Source organism: Peromyscus californicus, unplaced genomic scaffold (genome assembly GCF_007827085.1).
Source record: "Peromyscus californicus insignis strain IS unplaced genomic scaffold, ASM782708v3 Scaffold_20__1_contigs__length_68692818, whole genome shotgun sequence".
NCBI lineage: Eukaryota > Metazoa > Chordata > Mammalia > Rodentia > Cricetidae > Peromyscus > Peromyscus californicus.
The window spans coordinates 68,074,905-68,098,195 of record NW_026294503.1 but is presented as its reverse complement, the minus strand read 5'-3'; the positions used below and the strand labels follow the sequence as shown (position 1 = coordinate 68,098,195).

At 42.6% G+C, this 23,291-nt stretch overlaps 2 protein-coding genes across 6 annotated transcripts in view; one reads left to right on the top strand and one right to left on the bottom strand.

Annotated features, from left to right (window-relative positions):
- Positions 1-67: 67 nt before the first annotated feature.
- Hnrnpa1 (heterogeneous nuclear ribonucleoprotein A1) lies at positions 68-6,678 on the bottom strand. 5 transcript variants are annotated; one of them, XR_008220731.1, is made up of 12 exons: positions 6,546-6,678; positions 5,885-6,001; positions 5,525-5,671; positions 5,102-5,312; positions 4,931-5,023; positions 4,751-4,843; positions 4,327-4,401; positions 3,962-4,120; positions 3,253-3,408; positions 3,004-3,069; positions 587-658; positions 68-213 (listed from the first exon to the last, which is right to left on the bottom strand). XR_008220731.1 is itself a non-coding variant. In XM_052749181.1 (11 exons), exons 1-10 carry the CDS (start codon positions 6,558-6,560, stop codon positions 3,014-3,016), a joined length of 1,122 nt encoding a protein of 373 aa, XP_052605141.1. In that variant the 5' UTR covers positions 6,561-6,678; the 3' UTR covers positions 2,034-2,773; positions 3,004-3,013. The 5 variants fall into 5 exon arrangements, 4 of the variants coding, with proteins under 4 accessions (XP_052605141.1, XP_052605142.1, XP_052605140.1 ...); XM_052749181.1 differs by lacking the exons at positions 68-213; positions 587-658 and adding an exon at positions 2,034-2,773; XM_052749182.1 differs by lacking the exons at positions 68-213; positions 587-658 and adding an exon at positions 2,034-2,393.
- Positions 6,679-7,213: 535 nt separating this feature from the next.
- The window catches only part of Cbx5 (chromobox 5), a 51,967-nt gene continuing 35,889 nt past the window's right edge, over positions 7,214-23,291 (top strand). The window contains exon 1 of the mRNA XM_052749178.1: positions 7,214-7,345. The gene's annotated coding sequence lies outside the window, so the exon portion shown is untranslated. The remainder of the gene's footprint in view (positions 7,346-23,291) is intronic.

Sequence of the window (23,291 nt, the reverse complement as noted above, 5' to 3'; positions counted from 1 at the left end):
ATTTGGAATTTGCATAAAATACAGAACCAAGTCACCTGACATAAATCCCAGAAAGAGACAACAGAAGTTAATTAACTGTAGTTTATTTTAAAAAAACCAAACCAAGCCATTCATAAAACTGAATGATTTTAGCAGCATGTTAAAACCCAACTGCATGGCAGTGAAAATGAAGTACAGTGGCCCAGAATAAAGGCTGCTCTCATAAGGATGTTCCTGCAAAGGAGAAAAAAGTCATGTAGCTTTATATAAACAGTAATGGATTATACAATTTATTTTTATTTTTATTTTTTTTTTGGTTTTTCGAGACAGGGTTTCTCTGTGTAGCTTTGCGCCTGTCCTGGAACTCACTTGGTAGCCCAGGCTGGCCTCAAACAGATCCTCCTGGCTCTGCCTCCCGAGTGCTGGGATTAAAGGCGTGCGCCACCACCGCCCGGCCGGATTATACAATTTTATCTACCCACCCCTGGTTACACGTTCTGTTGTCCTAATAACTGCCTGCTACAAAAATAGCCAGGTATCTCTTGGTTTTTAATTGCAGCTTGCCTTTTAACTTTTATATAGCAAATCACCAACCATAAAAACTTACCTTTTAGCCAAGAACTTGAAGTTTTTGTTTTAAATTTTACAACAGTGGTTAAGCCTTGTAGCAGATTCCTCCCTAGAAAAGTAAACAACCTTTAGAACTAGTCTTTTGTGAGGTTAATTCCCATCTTTTAAGCTATTCCCACCCTCCTCCCGTTAATGATCCACCCATCCTCCCACCATTTTGGGGAAAGGTGTCTAATATATTACTTTGAGCCATTGCTTTAAGAAAATGGGTCAAAGGAAGGTTATGTAAAATTAAAGGGCAAAATGTATCTTCACAATAGAAATGTGTTAACTTCCTTCAAGTAGGAATAATATGGGCATTAATTAAAACAATTTATCTCCAGAAAAACCAAGTGCAGCTTAACTGGACTAGTTTTGGCTCAATATATTAAGAAAAAATCCAACAGAGAATTGGACTTTACAACTATATGGATGTAAGTAAAATCTGTTCTTACCTACTAGCATAGCAATAAAACCTTTCCTTCTGGTTCTGCCTGCTAGTCCTAAGAGTCAGGAGTGTGCCTTACTCTTGTCTGCCTCCTTTCTTGCGATGGTCACTCAAACTTCACTCCCTCCTAGCTTTCATGGAGGTGCCGTGGCCTGCCCCTGGCTTATCTGTACTCCACATACCACAAGTGTCTACTCTCAGCTGCAGAGTTTCTGAGCTCGAAGCCATTCGCGCTATACTTGCTAGCAGTTCCTAGTAGCTGAACATCTCCTGGATCTTTAAAGGCATTGTCCCGATTCCTGAGGTATCTGCAAACTCCCTCAATAGTTAAGGTTCCACCTGCTATTGCAAACTCAGCCAGTATCATGGAACTACCATCCATGCTCCCCACCCCCTCCCTCCACCCCCCCTCCCTCCCCCCCACCAAAACTTCCAAGCAATACACCATGAGATGGAATATACAAGTCCTATGGCAAACAAATCATCTATGCTACCAGGTACAATGGCACTTAAAAAGGGAACCAAATGGGAAGCTCAAAAGCATCTATGCACAAATAACAATTATTGGATAGTAACTATTTTGAATTCATTTTCTATACAAATAGAAAACACTTCAGGATAACAGTGTGAAGGAAAACTGCTGTTAATACGAAGTTACAGAAATATTGTCAATTGTATTTCTAATTTGAATTTTTAATTAACTCAATTACTTCTAGAAAACCCCGAGGCACACCCACCCATGACCCTGTTAAACTGCAGTTTTCCTTCACTATAGCCTGCTCTTATAGCAATTAAGAGTCCCTACTATATATAACCAGTTTTAAGATGCCCCAACACTTCTAATCTGTGGACTTATGGGTGGCATAAACCAGCAGTTGGTCTCTACTCTGGCAGAGCTCTGAACTTGCACTGTGATAACAAACAATCAACATTTACCAGGGGTAGTGGGTAGGGAAAGTCCAAATCTCTGCCAGTCCCAAATCCATACAGTTGTCAATCCATTCAAGAGAATTAAATCGTTTATTGATTACACATGATAATGGATGATACACAAGCTTCATTCCCATCTGTTATTTTATCTGATACCATTATTCAATTTTGATGTTGCATAGGGTGTGCCCACAACCATTTTATTGTAACCAAACTGTGACTTTGCTTGGATGACCCTTTCAATGGTAAAACTCATTAAAGTCACAACAGTAACTGGCAGTTTAACTACACCAAGGTTTTTGAAGACAATGCCTTCTCCATCCAAGCAATTATAAATAAATTCCAAATGGAACTTGGCACCACCCTGAAGGAATTCTAACTTCACACTGTTGGGGAGGTTTACCAAGATGGCTTCAGAGTAGACTAACTTTACACAGCACATTTAAAAAGAAAAAAAAAAGAAAAAAAGAAAAAAAAAAGAAAAAAAAGACACATTTATTCAGCGTCATGATCAGACTATTACATTTAGCAATCAACAGCATGGGTGAAAAAAGGTCTACAGTAAAACCCTTTGTTGGAATGCTTTACACTTTCCACAGAACAGAAACTAAAATAACCTGTTATACAATTAGTCACAAATACAGTCCTGGAGTTTTTTGCCCATACACATGAGTATTGTCTAAAACATGTCTTCTTTGTAGCAGCTAGGCCCTGCCACCACTGTGCTTGGCTGAGTTCACAAATCTGCTGTAACCTGTAGCTTCCCTGTCACTTCTCTGGCTCTCCTCTCCTGCTAAGCTTTGTTTCCTGTTGAACAATATGGAATAAAGTTGTTAATCTAAAACACATTAAGACTCAAGGCTACAATCCAATAGAGCAAGTTGTTTCCCACAAATTTTGCTGAACTGTATATTAACTTAACATCCACCATTTTACTGCAATTATAATGTTAACTATATTGCACTGCTCAGCTATATTAGGGTTACTGGGTTCAATTATAAAATTTAGTCAACACAAAAAACAAAACAGGTACTTACCTGGCTGTAATTAGAACCTCCTGCCACTGCCATAGCTGCTGCTGCTGCTGGAACCACCATAGCCACCTGGAAGCATTCAAATAATGTTTCAATACTGTGTTTATGTGATAGCAATGATTTTACAGTAAGAGAAACTCATTCGTGATCGGTTATGTGTCCCGCACCTATGATGTAATAAAGTTTACAAGATGGACGGGAGGATGCGATTTTATTATCAGACTTGTGCCATATTCATTACATATACTATACCTTGGTTTCGTGGTTTAGCGAAGTACTGGCCACCACCACCATAAGGGCCAGAACTTCTGCCTCCAAAGTTTCCTCCCTTCATTGGTCCAAAATTTGAAGACTGATTGTTATAATTGCCAAAATCATTGTAGCTTCCACCACCTCCAAAATTACTTCCTAGAAATGGAAAGAAGGCCTTTATTGATGACCTGAGGACTGAGCCCATTCTATTTAGTGTTCTGAAAGAGTACTACTCTCCTTCCAAAACTGCTAACTCCAAACCCTTATAGTTCATTCTCTAGTAAGGCATTCAGTTAATCCAGTATTTACAGGGAAAAAAAAAAGTCAACCTCACTAATGACAAACAGTTTTCTCCTTAGTGGTACTCACAAGCACTTTAGACGTGCAGGCCTTCTATATTCATGGCCAATGCAGAGATCTCTTGGATATATCAACTAAATGAAATCCCAAAGAAATTTAGATACTAAATCCAGCTATGGTGTTAATCTAATTATCTTAAATTGAAGACACCACTAACCACTCATCCACCTACTTATTTTTTGGGGAGGCGGCCCCAGCTTAAAGCCAGGAGGAGGTAGCACAGCAAGCCTATTTAATGTACCATGCAGTGTACCCACAATGCTTTAAGAGCTGCAAACCCCAACACGGGTGTAAAACTCTACAGCTAATCTAGCTACCACAGCAAGTACTTGCATCACTGGATACCTACCACTACCACCGCCAAAGCCGCCTCCGCCTCCTCCGTTGTTATAGCTGTCATAGCTGCCACTCCCGCCATAGCCACTGCCCTGGTTTCCATAACCCTGTCCACCACTTCCATAGCCTCTGCTTCCTCCAGAGTAACCAGGGCCGCCTCCTCCATAACCACCTACAAGAATACAAGCCTTCTCAATAAGACAAAAGTATTTAACAATAAAAATCTAAGCATAATGGCTAGTCCTGCTCACAGCATGCGTATTATGGGGCTGGTTGAACTCTGTCATGCACTAGGTTTAGTCTCTACTACTAGCCTAGTCTAAAGGCACAGGTTGCCAGAAAACTTTATACTTACGTACTCCTTAAGAAGAAACTTACCATCATTACCAAATCCATTATAGCCATCCCCACTGCCACCATATCCACCACCACCACGGCTGCCACCGAAGCCACCTAAAAGAAACAAAGGCTTTAAACCAGGCTCTAAGTGAATGAATCAAATGCTAACTGTGCTGGGCGGTGGTGGCTCACGCCTTTAATCCCAGCACTCGGGAGGCAGAGGTAGGTAGATCTCTGTGAGTTCAAGGCCAGCCTGGTCTACAAAGTGAGTTCCAGGAAAGGCTCAAAACTACACAGAGAAACCCTGTCTTGAAAAACAAAACAAACAAACAAACAAACAAAAGACAAATGCTAACTGTTGTGTAATGAGAACTACATTTGGGTGAGACCTAAATCCTGGAAACACGGGCCTACAGTTACCCTGAGTTCCAAAGGAAGTAAGAAATCCAAAATAAATACATACCACGACCACTGAAGTTCCCCCCTCGACCAAAATTGTCATTGCCACCAAAACCGCCTCCACGACCACCACCAAAGTTTCCGGAACCACTTCGACCTTAAGAGATGTTTGGATCATTACATTAGAACAACTTTCAAAAATTCAAACTAGCCTCTATGAAGTCTAAGTAAGCAACAGAAATACCTCTTTGGCTGGACGAAGCACTAGCCATCTCCTGCTTTGACAGGGCTTTTCTGACTTCACAGTTGTGGCCATTCACAGTATGGTATTTCTGAACTTTAAGAAAAAAGTTAAAATTTTAGGGTTTAAAACCACTTGAGTTCCACAGTCATTAGGAAATCTAACAGCACTTACTAACAATCTTGTCCACAGAGTCGTGGTCATCAAAAGTGACAAAAGCAAACCCTCTCTTTTTTCCACTGCCTCTGTCAGTCATGATCTCAATCACTTCAATCTTTCCATACTGCTCAAAATAATCTCGCAGGTGATGTTCTTCAGTGTCTTCTTTAATACCACCAACAAAGATCTTTTTCACAGTTAAGTGGGCACCCGGTCTCTGAGAATCCTAAGAGGAAAAACCACTTCAGTCATTTAGAACACTCCAATGTCTTACTTCATTACCAGCAGCAACTTTCCAAATGATAGGCAGCTGTGGCGGCCCACGCCTTTAATCCCAGCACTCAAGGGTGGGGAATCTAATCTCTCTGCTTTGAGGACTGCCTGGATTATACGTCTCCAGATGACCAGAACCCAACTATTAATAAAAAAACCACTCACTTCTCTCGACACGGCTCTCTTAGGTTCCACAACTCTTCCATCCACCTTGTGTGGTCTTGCATTCATAGCAGCATCCACTTCCTCCACAGTGGCGTATGTGACGAACCCAAAGCCCCTGGATCGCTTGGTGTTTGGATCTCTCATTACCTGTTTAGAGTTAATTCAATCAACATATTGCCTGATCTCAGGACCTGTCGCCATTCCTACTCCGAACAAGTCCAGACTCATATATACAAAGCCCCAAAACTATTTTTTAAACTATACCATTAATTACCTTTACAAAGCATCTGGCTAAGAAATGCAACAAGATTAAACCAATAAAATTAAAGCAGTTCTGGTTTCCGTTCCTTCCAATCTTACCACGCAGTCCGTGAGTGTTCCCCATTGCTCAAAATGGCTCCTCAGGCTCTCGTCGGTCGTTTCGAAGCTCAGCCCTCCAATGAAGAGCTTCCGCAGCTGTTCCGGCTCTTTGGGAGACTAAACGAGAAATGATCGGTTAGCGAAGGGGATGGAACTTGGAAGAATGAAGCTACTCCACGCATCAACACAGGCCGCACTTTTTTTTCTTTTATTGTTCTTTATCACTGCGCAAGACCACGTGCTCCTCCCTGGGCCAGGAGGTGCTGTTGGGGGACTAGCAGGCAGCGCATGCGTCCCTCCTCTACTCTATACGCACGCGCAACAAAAGACATGGGCTGGACTGGTCAATCGCCATTAACACTTAATGGCTCCTAAAAACATTTATTAGACAAAGCCAAAAAAGGAAAAAAAAAGTCACAACACTCAAAATTGTATGTCTCTGAGTTCTGCCACAAGGCGCCGTGCGTGGAAATTAGTAGGTAGCGGAGGGCAGCCTCATGGCGACTGTGAGGACAAAATGGCGACCTGCACTTTGTGAGTAGGCCTCGGCAAAGACCGATCAAACGCCGAAAGCACGGGTGCCAACAACAAAATTAGGTCAAATCCCGCCATATTCTTTAAGCATGAAAGAAAATGAAGCTGCAGAGTGCGCCCAACTCACCTCTGACTTAGACATGACGGCAGGGAAACGAGAGCCTTCAGCGATGCTTCCTCGGGCGCGTCAACAGGCAGAAAGGAGTAAGCCAACGACCGTACCCGCCAGCCTACCCTCCGCTCGCCTTTTTATCCCGCCCCCTCGCTTTCGGCATTGGCAGACTCCGCCCTTGCTTTACTCTGATTGGAGATTTGAAATTGTTTCCACCCACTATTGGCCTGTGGAACCGCCCTGCTAAGAGACATCATCTGTTTGGGCGTTCTACGCAGTCTCCGCCCCTTGGAGTCATTGATGCCCCAAGATCTGTTATTTTTAAGCAGATTGATTGGCTAGATAATCGGGTTTTTTGTATTTGAATGTAACCATGTCTTTAAACGCTTTTTATAACTTTCCAGCGCCGAACATTACAAACTCACTTGGCAAAACACGATACGTTAGAAAAGTAGTTCGTACCACTTTTTTCAGCCACCACCCATAAGAGCGCATGTGTAATAAAAAAATGGCGAGTTTACGCCGGCGCACTAAGAAGTTCCGCTTGCCTCCTGGAACACGTGAAATGGCGGGCAGGAGAGGGTTGTGAACCTAAGGCGCCTGCGTAGTGGCGGGAGCTGCGTCCTGTTTTGCGCAGGCGTTTAGGGCGGAGAAAAAGGTCTGGGCCCGGGATTGGTTGCGCAGGCGCAGGGAAGGATCCGTTTTGGCGGGCGGTTGGCGTTGCGCAGAAGGCGGCGGTAGCGGTGGCTTGTGGTGCAGCTTTGCCACAGAAGAACCGTGCAGGCCTTAGTGTGAGTGATCACTGTAGATCCCGGGTAAGTGGCAGAGAGTCTAGACTACCCGTACGAGATCTTGGACCCGCTCCAATTGGACTCGTTATTGTACGAAATGAATGGACCGCTGGACTGGGGGGGAACGACAGTGGAGGGGCCGCGATGGGTCGGGCCAGCCAATAGGAGGACTGGGGGCGGGATGTTTTAATCCTTGCAGGTTCTTTTGAGCTGCGCTACCAAAGCGTTTGACTGGCGAGGATATAGGCCAATTGGGTCCTCCTACAGCCGCCTGCCGATCGGCCCTTGGGCCATCGGAATGTGGGAGGCGGGCTTTTCCTTCCTGAGTTGCGTCTCTCCGAGCCAATGAGCCGCAAGCGCGCGATAGGCCGGCCTTCTAGAGGCAGAGACTGGACTCCAAAGGAGAGCGCGGGAGTCTGCAGGTTAAATTCATGGACCCCAGCCTGGAGCCCCTAAATGGACAGACTCTCGGAAAGAGATGTTTTGTTCTAGGAGTGAGTTGTGAGGGTGCATATTTTATCTACAATGACTCTTATAAAAGAGGCATTTATTTAGTACATCACCTTAACGAAAGCATGTGGTTTTTTTTTTTTTTTTTTGGTGCCCCTCGATTTGGCATCTTTCTTGCTTTTTTCGGTACGTTTCACACTTCCCGATATTTTGAAGGACTTAGGGACGGAGGTTTTAGTTTTTGAAAACTTTTAAAGGAGAATATTTAAAATTTTAGAGTGAAATGGCTACCTACCTATTACTGTAATGGAGAGCATCCAAGAAAAATAGACTTACCTCCACCACCTGTTTCCAGGGACACACATCTCTATTTCTATTGCCACAGAGGAAGTTTTTGAGAGCTACATGACAAAGTGTTTTGCTTCTATGGACACAGTGGGTAGAGGCCTGTTGTATGTCTGATATTTGAGGGATAATTGTCATTAATGAAAAGCTTAATAAAAAATGGATTCATTTTTTTTTTTTTTGTTTTTTTTTTTTTGTTTTTTTTGTTTCCACTCATGTGCTTCTCACCATCATTCAGGTCTCCAATTCTTTAATCTGAGTCTCCGTGAAACTTTTTTTTTAGAGTTTCTCTGTGTAACCCCCATGGCTGTCTTGGAATTGGCTTTGTAGATCAGGCTGGCCTCAAACTCACAGATATCCGCCTGCCTCTGCCTCCTGGAGTGCTGGAATTAAAGGCGTGGGCCACCGCCGCCGCCTGGCCCCTTGTATTTTATCTGCAGTCTCTGGTATTAATAATGCCCACACTTCCCAGAGGATCTGGACAAATGTGTAATTTTTGTTTACTACCTGTCGATTTATTTTGAGTCAAGGAGAAATATTTAGATACTATGATGAATATAACTTTTGAGGTGCACTTGTAATTAGAAAATACTTTCCAGCCTGGCTTAGTTTGAACACCTTTAATCCCAGCACTTGAGAGACAAAGATAGGTAGATGAATCTGTCTTGAGTTTGAGGCCAGCCTTGGTCTACAGAATTCTAGGACAGCCAGAGGTACATAGTGAGACCCTGTCTTGAAACATCTATGAAAAATAAAAAGGAAGAAAATACTTTCCAACTTTGTACAAAAGACTGATAATTTCAGCTTAATTTTGTGTTTTGTTTTTGAGAAACTATATCCCAGGCTGGCCTCAAACGAAGAGATCTGCCTGTTCCCGTTTTGAGTGCTGGGATTAGAAGCCTATGCTACCATGCCTGACAGACTAGTGAAGTTTGTGATGAGTAGAGATTTCCACACTGGTACTTTGACAGACACCTTTTTTTTGGTTTTTCGAGACAGGGTTTCTCTTGTGTAGCTTTGCGCCTTTTCCTGGAACTCACTTGGTAGCCCAGGCTGGCCTTGAACTCACAGAGATCTGCCTGGCTCTGCCTCCCGAGTGCTGGGATTAAAGGCTGCGCTACCACCCCCCGGCCCGACAAACACGTTTTATAACTGGTTACCTACTTATGCTAGTAATGCAGTTGCAGAGCTCAGCTCCTAAGCAGTAATGTTCTCAGGCATCTACTTAGATACAGTTTGGGGTGGTGGTGGGGGCGCTGGGTTCAGGACAAGGTTTCTCTGTGTGGCCATGCCTGTCCTGGAACTTGGTAGACCATACTGGAGTAGACTGTACTGGCCTTGAACTCAGAGAACCCCCTGCCTCTGCCTCCTGAGTGCTGGAACCAGGGGTGTGTACCACTGTTGCTCTGTCTTTTCTTTTCTTTCTTTCTTTCTTTTTTTTTTTAAATGTTTCAACTTTAAAACAGTACCAAAAATGAAAAATAAAGTCTCAATATAAAATGACTGATGCTAGAATTTATTATTTTCAGATATTTTAGATTGATATTAACAGTGTGGAGGAGATGAGGTGTTAGGGAGTAGTCTTTAATCGATGGATCACAGCCGAGCGGTGGTGGCGAACACCTTTAATCCCAGCACTCGGGAGGCAGAGCCAGGCGGATCTCTGTGAGTTCGAGGCCAGCCTGGTCTCCAAAGTGAGTGCCAGGAAAAGGCGCAAAGCTACACAGAGAAACCCTGTCTCGAAAAAAAAAAAAAAAAAGATGGATCACAATCCTGTTTTTCCACTGGTATAGATCAGCCTTTGTGTCTTGGCATAAAAAGGAAAATTTTACTATTTCTTGGAGTGTAAACATAGGATTATTCCACTTGTGGTGGCAGAGGCAGGCTAATCTTTGAATTCAAGGTCAGCTGTGTCTGCTTTGTGAATTTCTGGCCAGCAAGGGCTATATAGTTAGACCATGTCTCATAAATAAACAGGATTGATTACATCTGTGGCTTGCTAGAAAATGACAAATAAGGGGCTGGAGATGTAGCCCTGCCTTGGATAGCTCTTTTTATTTACCGGACATGGGCTCCTTCCTTTTTTTCTCTTTTCTTTTTACGTGTGTGTGTGTGTGTGTGTGTGTGTGTGTGTGTGTGTGTGTGTGTGTGTGTCAGCCCTGGATGTGCTGGAACTCTCTGTAGACCAGGCTGACCTCAAACTCACAGAGATCTCCCTGCCTTTGCCTCCCAAGTGCTGGAAGTAAAGGCATACACCACTATGCTTCCAATGTTGACATTCTTTTGGAATATTTCAGGCACTTAACATTGTTTCTTTATAGATTTTTACACTGATTTAAAAAAAAAAAATATTGTGAGCTGCCATGTGCGTCCTGAGAATTGAACTCTGGTCCTCTGGAAGAGCAGTCAGTGCTCTTAACTGCTGAGCCATCTCTCTAGCCCCCATCCCCACCCCCCACTCTACCCCTTTTTAAAACAAAGTCTCTGTTGTTCATGTTGTCAACTCATTACATAGCCCAGTTTGGCCTTGACTTGAAACAATCCTCCTGCCTCAGTCTCTCAAGTGATGAGGTTACTGGCACGACCCACCGTACCAGACTCTTGATCCTGTCTGTACACACATTAAAAAGAGTTTCAACAAACAAGCATACAAAGTACTGTGTTCTTGTCTGTAATGTATTATTTCATTTTCTTAATAATCAGGTCAATTTCAAAGTTGTGGATATGGCTCAGTTGGTAGAATTCTCATCTACCATGCATGGAGTCCTATTTTATCCCCATCAGGGAATAAACCTGCTATGGTGGTGCTGGCCTGTAATCCCAGCAGTAGGGAAGCAAGAGGAAGAGGATCAGGTCAAAGCCACCCTCAGCTAGCAAGTTAAAGGCCACTCCAGGCTTTGTGAGACCCTGCCTCAGGTTTGTGATTCTCCAACTTCAGCTTCCTGTGGTGCAAGTTTATCATGAGTTCTGCCATCCAAGTACAGTACAGCTCTAGCTCTTGCTTTCTGGGTCTTTTCTTGGGTGTTTTATGTAACCACTTAGCTTGATTTTTGTTTTTTGAGACAGTTTCTTAGTGTAGCTCTGGTTGTCCTGGAACTCAATCCATAGACCAGGCTGGCCTTGAACTCGAGATCCTGCCTGCCTCTTGAGTACTAGGATTAAAGCTGCCACCATATTCTGCATAGCATTTGTTTTATAAGATTACATAACTCAACTTAGTAAAGAGCACTTTTACTATTTTGTCCTTTCTTCCGGTAATTTTTATTTTATGTGCATTGGTGTTTTGCCATGGGTGTCGAGTCCCTTGGAACTGGAATTAACAGAGTTGTGAGCTGCCATGTGGGTGCTGGGAATTGAACTCAGGTCACAAGCAGTCTCTGCTCTTAAATACTGAGCCATCTCTCCAGCCCCTATTCTTAATTTTTATATACATTCACCTTTCTCAAAAGTGGGCCAGTGGCTGGGCACTGGTGGCACACGCCTTTAATCCCAGCACTCGGGAAGTAGAGCCAGTTGGATCTCTGTGAGTTCGAGGCCAGCCTGGTCTACAGAGCGAGATCCAGGACAGGCACCAAAACTACACAGAGAAACTGGGGGGGCGGGGGGGAGGGAGTGGGCTAGTTTTTGTTCAATGTTCATTCTTTTTTTTGTTTTTTTTTTTTTTTTGGTTTTTCGAGACAGGGTTTCTCTGTGTAGCTTTGCGCCTTTCCTGGAACTCACTTGGTAGTCCAGGCTGGCCTCGAACTCACAGAGATCCGCCTGGCTCTGCCTCCCGAGTGCTGGGATTAAAGGCGTGCGCCACCACCGCCCGGCCCAATGTTCATTCTTAGATACCCACCATTGCAGCGCCAAAAGTTCATCTCCCGTTCTGCCTGCGTTCTCTAGGGCGCAGCAGGCTGGTTACCAACCACCCTACACCAGGGAAGAAGGTGCCCATTTTGATGAGGAAAGGGTGTAGGACCACCTTCTCTCCTTGTTCTCTGGGGGAGGGGGGCAGTGTTTGTCCAGGCCTGAGGCTCCCCTTTGGTTTCCTATTTGCAGTTACTTAAAAAAAAAAAAAAAAAAGCCAGGTGGTGGTGGCGCACGCCTTTAATCCCAGCACTCGGGAGGCAGAGCCAGGCGGATTTCTGTGAGTTCGAGGCCAGCCTGGGCTACAGAGTGAGTTCCAGGACAGGCGCAAAGCTACACAGAGAAACCCTGTCTCCGAAGAAAAACAAACCAAAACAACAAAAAAAAGTGGGCCAGTGCTACACTATATTGAGTTTAAAAACAATGTAGCTATCATTTGGTACAGTATGACCGTTACATATTGTTATTCATGACCTTTGACTGAACAGTCAATCATCTTTTTTCTTTGGCATGAGCTTTTACTTTTTTCCTTGCACTTAGAAGATGGCTTTAACTCATTGTACTGATAAAAAGAAGTCTAGGGGCTCAAGGGATGGTTTTAAGCATTTAAAAGCATTTGATGCTCTTGTAGAGGGATCTGAGTTCAGTTCCCAGCATCCAGATCAGATAACTCACAACCACCCATAACTCCAGCTCCATGGGATCCAATACCTCTGACCTTAGATACTTGCACTTATGTGTACAAACATGCAGATGCACATAATTTTTAAAGTTCTTTAAAAAAAACACCAGCCGGGCGGTGGTGGCGCACGCCTTTAATCCCAGGACTCGGGAGGCAGAGGCAAGCGGATCTCTGTGAGTTCGAGGCCAGCCTGGTCTACGGCGCGAGATCCAGGAAAGGCGCAAAGCTACGCAGAGAAACCCTGTCTCGAAAAACAAAAACAAACAAACAAACAAACAAAAAAACAAAACAAAAAAAAACACCTAGGTCATTCTGAGAAGAATTGGTTTGTGTGCAGTGAAAGCTATGGATTTGTTATATTCTGTAAGTCACTTGAAGCCACACACTTATTTTTGGTTACAACTTTACACTTGTGCTGGCAGAACACCCACAGTGACACCTGTGCCTGTGTTTAGTCTGTCCAGGAGCTCAACCCCGTCTGTTTGTGGAAAAACATACACTGTTCTTGTTAGCAGCTATGTAAATATTAGTCCTCTTAGGTCTGCAAGTTTATTTTGAACAAATTGTATCCTGCTTTTTTGAGACAAGGTCTCACTATGTATCACTATGTAGTCCTGGCTAGTCTGGAATTCACAGAGATCCCCCTGCTTCTGCCTTCCAAATGCTTAGGATTGAAGGTGTGTGCCACCACACCTGGATGTAGATGGTAATTTTTTTTTTTTCATTTACCCATTGGTATGAGGGATTGAAGGTTCTTTGTAACAGGCCACTACACTTGGGAGGCAGAGGCAGGTGGATCTTTGACTTTGAGGCCAGGGAAGTCAACATGGTCAACATAGTGTGACCCTGTCTCAAAAAAATTAGTCTGGGCTTGGCGACATATGCTTGTAATCCCAGCACTCAGTGTGATGAGGCACATATATTTCCAAGTTGTTTTGTTTTATTTATTTATTTTCAGATAGGGTTTCTTTGTGTAGCCTTGGCTGTTCTGGAACTTACTCTGTACACCATGCTGCCCTCGAACTCAGAGATCTGCCTGCCTCTGTCTCCCTGGTGCTGGGATTAAGGCCTGTGCTGCCACCATCTGGCCATATATCTTTAAGTTTGAGGCCAGCCTGGTCTACACAGTGTGTTCCAGGACAGCGAGAGCTACATAGTCAGACCCTGTGTCAAAAAAGAAAAACAAAGAAGCTAAGGTAGAGGATGATGAGTATAGGATCAGTTTGAGCTACTTGGTGAGACCCTGTCTCAAAAAAAAAAAAAAAAAAAAAGTCAGGCCAGGCATGTTGGCACACACTTTTAATCCCAGCATTTGGGAAATGGAGGCAGTCAGATTTTGTGAGATCAAGGACAGCCAGGTCTACATAGATTCTTTCTTAAAACAAACAAAAACATAGAGGAAGAAGTCTTAAACATTCTTTGGGTTACTTGAAGTACAATTCTTTTCTTTGTTTTTTGATTGGATGCTGGAGGCTGAACCCAGAGCTTTGAACATACTGAATACATTCCCTTACCACTATACCATACAACTCCCCCTAAACAAACTCATCTAAAAGTTTACTTTCCCTGCTTATTAGCTTCCTGCAGCTTCTATAGCAGCACATTGCAGAAGATTCTAGAGGCTGGAAATCTGCATTAAAAATCTTTAAACTCGCCGGGCGGTGGTGGCGCACCCCTTTAATCCCAGCACTCGGGAGGCAGAGGCAGGCGGATCTCTGTGAGTTCGAGGCCAGCCTGGGCTACAGCGCGAGATCCAGGAAAGGCGCAAAGCTACACAGAGAAACCCTGTCTCGAAAAACCAAAAAAAAAAAAAAAAAAAAAAATCTTTAAACTCGATGGGCAGCAGTGGCACAGGCCTTTAACCCCAGCACTCAGGAGGCAGAGCCAGGCAGATCTCTCTGAGTTCCAGGCCAGCCTGGTCTACAGAGCAAGATCCAGGACAGGCACCAAAACTACACAGAGAAACTGTCTCAACTCACCCCCCCCCCCAAAAAAAAGGTCTTTAAACTCTTGTACAGACTCTAGAAAGAATATGTTCCTTTTCCTCCTTCTGGTGGTCACTATCCCTTGGTTTATGGAATGAGATCCCTTTTTGTTCTCATTCTGTTCTTTGTGTGCCTGTCTGGGAACTCTGCCTCTTATAAAGATGAATATGCTTGTACTTAAGGCCCACTGGTGTGACTCAGGATCTATTTCTCTTCTCTCATCTTTTTTTTTTAATATTTTTATTTAATATGCACTGGTGTTTTGCCATGGGTGTCGGGTCCCCAGGAACTGTGAGCTGCCATGTGGGTGCTGGGAATTGAACCCAGGTACTCCGGAAGAGCAGTCAGTGCTCTCAACCTCTAAGCCATCTCTCCAGCTTATCTTCTAATAACAACTTTTGCTATATAAGGTAATATTCACAGATTCATGGGATTAGGGTATAAATCTTTTTTGAGGGGGCCAGGGGACTGTCATTCAAATAAGTTTTTTTTTTTTTTTTTTTTTTAAGATTTATTTATTATGTATACAGTGTTCTGCCTGTATGCCAGAAGAGGGTGTCAGATCTCATTACAGATGGTTGTGAGCCACCATGTGGTTGCTGGGAATATAACTCAAGACCTCTGCAAGAACAGCCAGTGCTCTTAACCTCTGAGCCATCTCTTGAACCCTCAAATAAGTTTACATCCAAATAAGTTTACAAAAAAGAGATTATTTAAAAAAAATTTTTTTTGATTCTATCTGTGTGGTGGTGGTGCATGCCCTTAATCCCAGCACTCAGAAGCAGAGGCAGGCAGAGGCCAGCCTGTTCTACAGAGTGAGTTTTAGTACAGCCAGACCTGCACATGAAAACCCTATCTTAAAAAAAAAAAAAAAAAAAAAAAAAATTGCCGGGCGGTGGTGGCGCACGCCTTTAATCCCAGCACTCGGGAGGCAGAGCCAGGCGGATCTCTGTGAGTTCGAGGCCAGCCTGGACTACCAAGTGAGTTCCAGGAAAGGCGCAAAGCTACACAGAGAAACCCTGTCTCGAAAAACCAAAAAAAAAAAAAAAAATTATTTTAGCTTTATTTTATATGTCTGAGTATTTTGCCTGCATGCATGTATGTGGACCATGTGGGAGCCCAGGGCCTATAGAGGCCAGAAGAGTATTGGATCCCCTGTGGTTAGCCATGGAGGTGCTAGGAATTGACCCAGTTCCTTCACAACAGCAGCTAGCACTCTTAATCACTCAACTATTTAGTTGAGTCCAGTCCCCAAACTTGGATTTATTTATTTATTTTTGAGTCATGGTCTCATATAGCTCTAGTTGTTCTGGAACTTGCTATATAGACCAGGCTGGACTCCAACTCCCAGAGATCTACCTGCCTCTGCCTCTCAAGTGCAAGGATTAAAGGTGTGTCCAACCATAACCCAGCTGCATTTGGTTTTGGGACTACTCTCCATTTAGATTAGGCTAACTCATTCCCAGATGAGTTTTTCGAGACAAGAGTTTTTTCTGTGTAGCTATGGCTATTCCAAAACTTGCTCTGTGGACCAGTATGGCCTAGAACTTTTTTCTTTTTTTAATGCCAATAATTAAAAATGCAAATCAAGCCAAGCCTAATGCTGTATGCCTTTAATTCCTGTACTTGAGAGGCAGAGGTAAGAAGATCCCTCAGTTTGAGGCCAGCCTGGTCTATATACCCAGTTTCAGGTCAGCTAAAGCTATGTAGTAAGACCCTATCTCAATAATAATTTATTCTAATACTTTGACCAGTGTGGTAGTATAGCATTTTTGCCTAGAACTTAAGAGGCATAAAATTGACTTGCTGGTTGATTCTCAACTCCTTAGGCTATTAACATAGACAGACAAACCTGTGCTTAAATATATATGCATGAGCTTTTTAAAAAAGTGTAGGGGTTGGGGATTTAGCTCAGTGGTAGAGCGCTTGAGGCCCTGGGTTCGATCCTCAGCTCAAAAGAAAAAAAAAAAAGGCTGAGCCATTTTACTCCCTTTAGTGAATTTGGGGGCTGTGTATTCTGAACTTTCCTTTCTAGTAACAATAAGTACTTCATCAGAATTAAGCACTGTCATATTTTCAATCTCAAAATAGGTCATAGATGGAATAAAGAATACATGCAGGGTTTTGGTCTTGGGGGGGGGATTGTCTGTTTATTTTGGTTTGCGGTTTGTTTTTTTTTTGTTTTTTTGGTTTTGTTTTTTCTTGACAGGGTTTCTCTGTGTAGACCAGGCTGGCCTTGAACTCAGAGATCCACTTGCCTCTGCCTCCTGAGTGCTGGGATTAAAGGCGTGTGCCACCACCTCCCGTCTCTTCACATGAAGTTTTAATATATAGATTTGCTGAGTGTGTGTTGTATTAGGCTTCATAGCTAGGAAGGATACTAGAATGCATGAGATTGATAAGGTATACTTGAAAAGATTGGTTCAAGTCAGTCATAGCAAATAGTACTCCCATTTTTTCCATGGAGCCAAGGAAGCACATTGAATTCAAGTACTCCCTGATTATAATCTACATTCCTCAGAATACAGCAAGTTTGTATCTGAGCCAACAGGTATAATTATGTTGGAATAAAATGCCCTGTACTAAAGAGGTCAGCTAACAAGCTGGGAAGTTTTAAGTTTGGTTTCTGAAGCAAATCCTTGAACTCAGTGTGCCTTGTTCTCATTCCTAAATCATGGAGACTCACTTCACAGGGAGTTGTTGAGTGTGATATACTGCTAATTTGTTCAGTATCTTACAACAATAAATTATGTCTAAAGAGCTGATAAAACATAGTAAGCCTCATTTATATGAGTAGTTGGAGACAGCATAGATAAACTTAGAGATAATTCAGAAAATTCATTAAAGTTTTATGAATTTATGTTTTAACTTCCTTTATTGTCAGATTTTTGCCTCTGTTTCCAAAGTGCTCTCTTGTTCTTTTTCCATAACAGACCTATGAAATAGGTTGGGCAAATAACAGCAGGTTAGTTAATTAAGGAATCAATTCATCAAAAGGACATAATAATCTTAAGTGTTTATACAGCTAATAAGAAAAGCTTTAGGGGCTGGGAATATAGCTCAGTGATAGTGTTAGCCTAGCGTGTGTTAGGCCCAGGGTTTCATCCTCAGCCTCACAAGTGTGTGCATGCACTCACTCATAATGCATGAAGGAAAAAAGATAGAAGGGAAATAGCAGACACCTGTGATTATATTGGGAAATTTAGCCAATTGATAAAAACAAATGTGTAGGAAAGTGTGAAAGTAGAAGACAACATTATCAACTAGTCTGACGTAATTGACACCTGTAGAGTAGTTTACACAACTGTGAAAGGTTTTCAAGTAGTGTGGACTAGTTAAGTCTCATTCAAAAGGACGCTATCATATAAAGTATTTCTGATCGTAATGCAGTTGTATTAGAAATTAGTTACACATTGGGAAGTCTCCAAATATTTGGAATACTCTATAACACCAAAGTTACTCAGGGTCAAACAACGGGGAATGCAGCTCAAAGCTTTTGTTTATGCAGGGTGCTACCTTGGTATATTCCCAGCACCAGCCCCAACAACAAAGTATTTGAAAGGCTGAGGTAGGAGGATCACATGAGTTCAAAGACAGCCTGGGCTATATAATGAGAGCCCATCTCAAAAGATAGAAACAGAAAAATCAAACTGAAAGTTATTTGAGAACTGATAAATCAAGAAAAATAGAACACATAAATAACCATTATTTGGAATGAGAGAATTGATGGCACTGTTGACCTTTGAAAAAGTAATAAACATTAGAAAGCTTGGATAGTGCTTCTCTAATCCTAGCATCTAGGAGGCAGAAGCAGCAGGATTGCTGCATGTTGGTGATCAGCCTAGGCTACAAAGTGAGACTCCATCCCAACATTTTCCCTTCCCTCCTCACCAAGAAAAGAGAAACTAAGAAATTATGCCACCGTTCCCATGTCTAATGAAAACCCTGTGCCCCACTGGGTGGTGGTGGCACATGCCTTTAATTCTAGCACTCGGGAGGCAGAGCCAGGAGGATCTCTGAATTCGAGGCCACCCTGGTCTACAGAACAAGATCCAGGACAGGCACCAAAACTACAAAGAGAAACCCTGTCTCGAAAAACCAAAAAAAAAAGAAAGAAAGAAAGGAAGAAAGAAAACCCTGTGCCCAATTTTGCACACCTCCACCTCCCCCCCCCCCCCCGCCGCTTCTCCCCCCCCCCCCCACGTCAGCCCTGTGAGATAAGCAGGGCAGTAACTAACATTTAAGGTTAAGTGAGCTGTTTGGCTTCATCTTTGATTTACTTATTACAGTTCTCATCTTTCCAGTATTAGGAAGTTGCCTTTGAGTTGGGCATGATGACAAGGCCTTTAATTCTAGCATTCTGGAGGCAGAGGCCAGCCTGGTCTAGCTCAAGTAGTGATACTTTGTTGTTGTTTAATTGTCTTTGGACCTGGCAATATGGTGCAGTAGGTAAAGGCACTTACCCAAAGCTAATCCTGGTGGTCTGAGATCCATCCCAGGACTCACATGGTGAAAAGAGAAACCAACTTCTACAAATGGTTTTTTGACCTTTACCAGGCATGCTGTCCCACAAGTGTGCCCCCACACAAACATACCTGCACAGATAGACAAATAAATGTTTTGAAAATGAGACTTATTTATTTTATGTATATGAGTGGTTTTGCTCCACTGTATGTATGTGTACCACATGCTTGTCTGGTGCCTGTGAAGGTCAGAAGAGCACATGAGAGTCCCTGGAACTAGAGTTACTGGCCACTGAGTTGCTGTAATCTACCTATTTTTACCTGTGGGCTTCTGGGTGCTGGGACCCTAACCTGGTCTTCTACAAGAGCAACAACTGCTCCTAACAGCTGAGCTATGTATGCTCCAGCCTCCAGTTAAAAAAAAATTGTTAAGTTACATGCCCCCGCCAGGAGGCAAGCTTTTTCTGTGTAGCTAGCCTGGCCTCGAACTCACCGAGATCCACCTGCCTCTGCTGTACAAGTACTGTAGAGTTACCTTTTTTTTTTTTTTGGTTTTTTCGAGACAGGGTTTCTCTGTGTAGTTTTGTGCCTTTCCTGGAACTCACTTGGTAGCCCAGGCTGGCCTCGAACTCACAGAGATCCACCTGGCTCTGCCTCCCGAGTGCTGGGATTAAAGGCGTGCGCCACCACCGCCCGGCTAGAGTTACCTTTTAAGTAGCCTTTACTTTTCCTTTTGTGACAGTTACACTGTAGCCTAAGGCTGTGGTAGAACTCACTACGTAGCCCAGGCTAGCCTTGAGCGGTTCAGTGATCCTTTTCCTTCAGCCTCCTGACTGCCACTGGTTTGGCAAACAAGTTGCCTTTCTGATCTTTTGGTTTGACTTGGTGGTATTGGGAATTGAACCCTCAACCTTGTGCTGTCTGCCATGCATGCTCATTAGCAGCTAAGGTGCTGCTTCCAGAACCCGTGCGGTCCTTGGTGGTGGTGGTGGTGGGTGGTGGGGCAGCCTTTGTGGAACACTGACTTAACCCAGGGGAAACTTGAATTTTTTTTAGCCCACAGGTTGAAGACAGCAGATTTAGTGCAGATGCAGTGCTTGACACTTATTAGGCTCTCAATAAATATCCCACAGCCAGCTAAACAGTTTTAGAAAAGGAACAGAATGACTATATTAATCATCTCTTTGGCACAGGATTTGAATTGGGAATGTGGTTGGAAACTGGACAAAAAGAAAAACCTTACTTGGCTTAAATAGCACATCAAAACACTTGAAGAGCTAGGTGGTCTGAGATCAGCCCATCCTCTCAGTCATTTATCTGATGGTGGCCTTTCTTTGCATTTAACTATCAATATATTTGAAGTGTAGAGCACACTTTTATTATATTGTGCCATAGTAACTCACACTTAAATGTCAATAGAGACACTTGCAAAGACCTGCAAGGTTCAATAACTTCTGGTGTGGGTTTGTTCCTCCTGTCATCACCCATTATGGTGGTTTGGTTTTTTTTTTTTTTCTTTACAGCTTTTAAATTGCCAGAAAGCAGAATTGGTCAGGATCATAATAGATGGCCCAGGAGCTGCCAAGGATACCCTTGTATGGGATGAGAAAAATTCAATACTGGCTTGATTTTATTTATCTAAAATGTAGGGTATGACTTCAATATAATTCATGTTGCAAAAACACCAAGGTGATGGCCAAACACAGAATTGTGCCATATGTTGAAGGAATGCTCTCTTTATTTCCTGAAGTTTTACAGTCTGATGTTTCTTACTTTAATCATGTAAAGATTCCTTTCTTGTCAGCATGCATCAATCAGATTGTAGTATATAATCTTTTTTTTTTGTTTGTTTTTGTTTTTGTTTTTCGAGACAGGGTTTCTCTGTGTAGCTTTGCGCCTTTCCTGGAACTCACTTGGTAGCCCAGGCTGGCCTCGAACTCACAGAGATCCGCCTGGCTCTGCCTCCCGAGTGCTGGGATTAAAGGCGTGCGCCACCACCGCCCGGCAGTATATACTCTTAAATAAACCTTTTCAACAGTTAAATTAGAACTATTTTAGATTATGGTTATGTAAGTTAATTTTTATGTCTTTTGAATGTCTTTGCTAAACAGGTTATTGGACAAATCTAAATTGTCTGACTTAGTATGTATAGGCTCTTCTTTAAAAATAGATAATTGGTTAAAATGACCTGAAGGGGTCTTTGTAACCCCTAAGCTGTTTAAGTCTAAAAACTGCAAACAATGCCAGGGTAAAGACTGAGTTTTGTTTGTTTGGTTTTTGACAGGATTTCTCTGTGTTGCCCTGACTGTCCTGGAACTTACTATGTAGACCAGGCTAGCCTCAGACTCAGAGATCTACCTGCTTCTGTTTCCCTAGTGCTGGAATTAAAGATGTTTGCCACCACTGCCACCCCACCCCCCAGTTTGAATGATGTTTGCAAAGTGTTTTCTGCCCATAGTTTTATTTAGGTAGAGGAACATTTCATTTCTCTTTTAACTTTATTATTTTTTTTCTTTTTTCCTTTTTTTTTTTTTTTTTTTTTTTTTGTAGAGATAGGGTCTACTATGTAGCCCTGGCCTCTTGGAACTCACTATATAGGCCAGGATGGCCTCAAACTCAAAAAGATCTACCTGCCTCTGCCTCTAGAATGCTGAGATTATAAGTGTGTACCACCACACCTAGCCCAACTTCCATATTTTGTAAGGATGATCTGCCAAAGTGGTATGTATAAATTCATTGTAATCTACCCAAACATTGTTATTACCCATTTTTCTTAAGATTTATTTATGATGAAATCATGAGGTTTGTTTTTTTATGTGTGTATGTGTAAGGTGACAGGTTTATAATTCATGTTTCCACATTAAGAGAGGCATGGGTATGAGATTAACACCCACTTGAGAGGGGCTTTAAGATGAGGACATTCCAGGGGTAGAACTGTTAGGAAGTACCATCTGGAAGACATTTTCCAATAATGGTGCCAAGTTTTACTTTCTTATAAGTCTTGGAACAGTTGCATATACAATATCTACCCAAGGATTAATTTACCAGTACCCTAACTAAACTTCATTACAACTTACACTTAAGAGGAGAAATCAGTAGATTTTAATAAGAGGGAAAAAATACTCCAATAACCTTATTTTGAGATAATAAGAATTTGTGTGTTGTTGCTAAAAATACCAGTTTATCAAACTGACATGTCAAGCAGTTCTGAGAATTGAGTCTGTAGTCCACATTCATTTATAAAAGAAAGGTGGTCATGGCCACTGTCCCTTGAGGAACCCATACCCAGTCTTGATTATGTCTCATTCACCTCCACCCCCCACCATGTGCTTCTTAAAGAATCCATGGTCTTGGATATGTCTTTCTTTTCTCTATATGTGCTTAATCCTATATTAGTATATCTTTTGGGGGTGGTGGATTTCTACTCTGTGTAGCCCTGGATGTCCTGGAACTAGCTCTGTAGACCAGGCTGGCCTTGAACACAGGGAGTCCACCTGCTTCTGGCTCCTGAGTGCTGGGATTAAAGGTGTGTGCCACCACTGCCTGGCTTAATATATCTTTATTAACCCCCCAACTCTCCTTTGTTTTAAACAAAAAGAAAATAGTGGTCAGCTGGGCATGTTAACACACACCTTTAATCCCTGGACTGGGGAGGCAGATATAGAGAATCTGTCATTGCTTCCTGGCGAGCAAGAGATACATAATAGTGCTCTGTCTTTTAAAAAAAGGTCAGACTTGGGAAACGGCACATACATCCAAATGGAATTATAGAATGGCCTTTAACATGTTTATGTCTTAATCTGAAAGAACAAAAGGAGGAAACAGGAGGATTGTTGTCCATCTAAGGGATGAGACAGAATGAGACCTTGTCTCAAAAACAAAAACCAAATAAAGATCCTTTACTCTTTGTTCATTGTAGCAGGATGTTTATATAACCAATAGTACTCAGCCTCAGTGTAGTTATATAGTTGGTTGAAACAATGCCTTAGCTTCTCATTTTGGGGGGATGTTCTGGGGATTGAACTCAGAGCTTTGCACATGGTAAACATTTCCTTTACTATTAGCCTACATCCTCAGCCACTTAGTCTGATTTTAAAAGGATTTTGAACTGTAACTGCTAGCCACAGGGAGGACACTCTGTAGACACTCTTTCCTCTCTACTGTACTAAAGCTTGTGTTGATTGTATGTGGTTTGT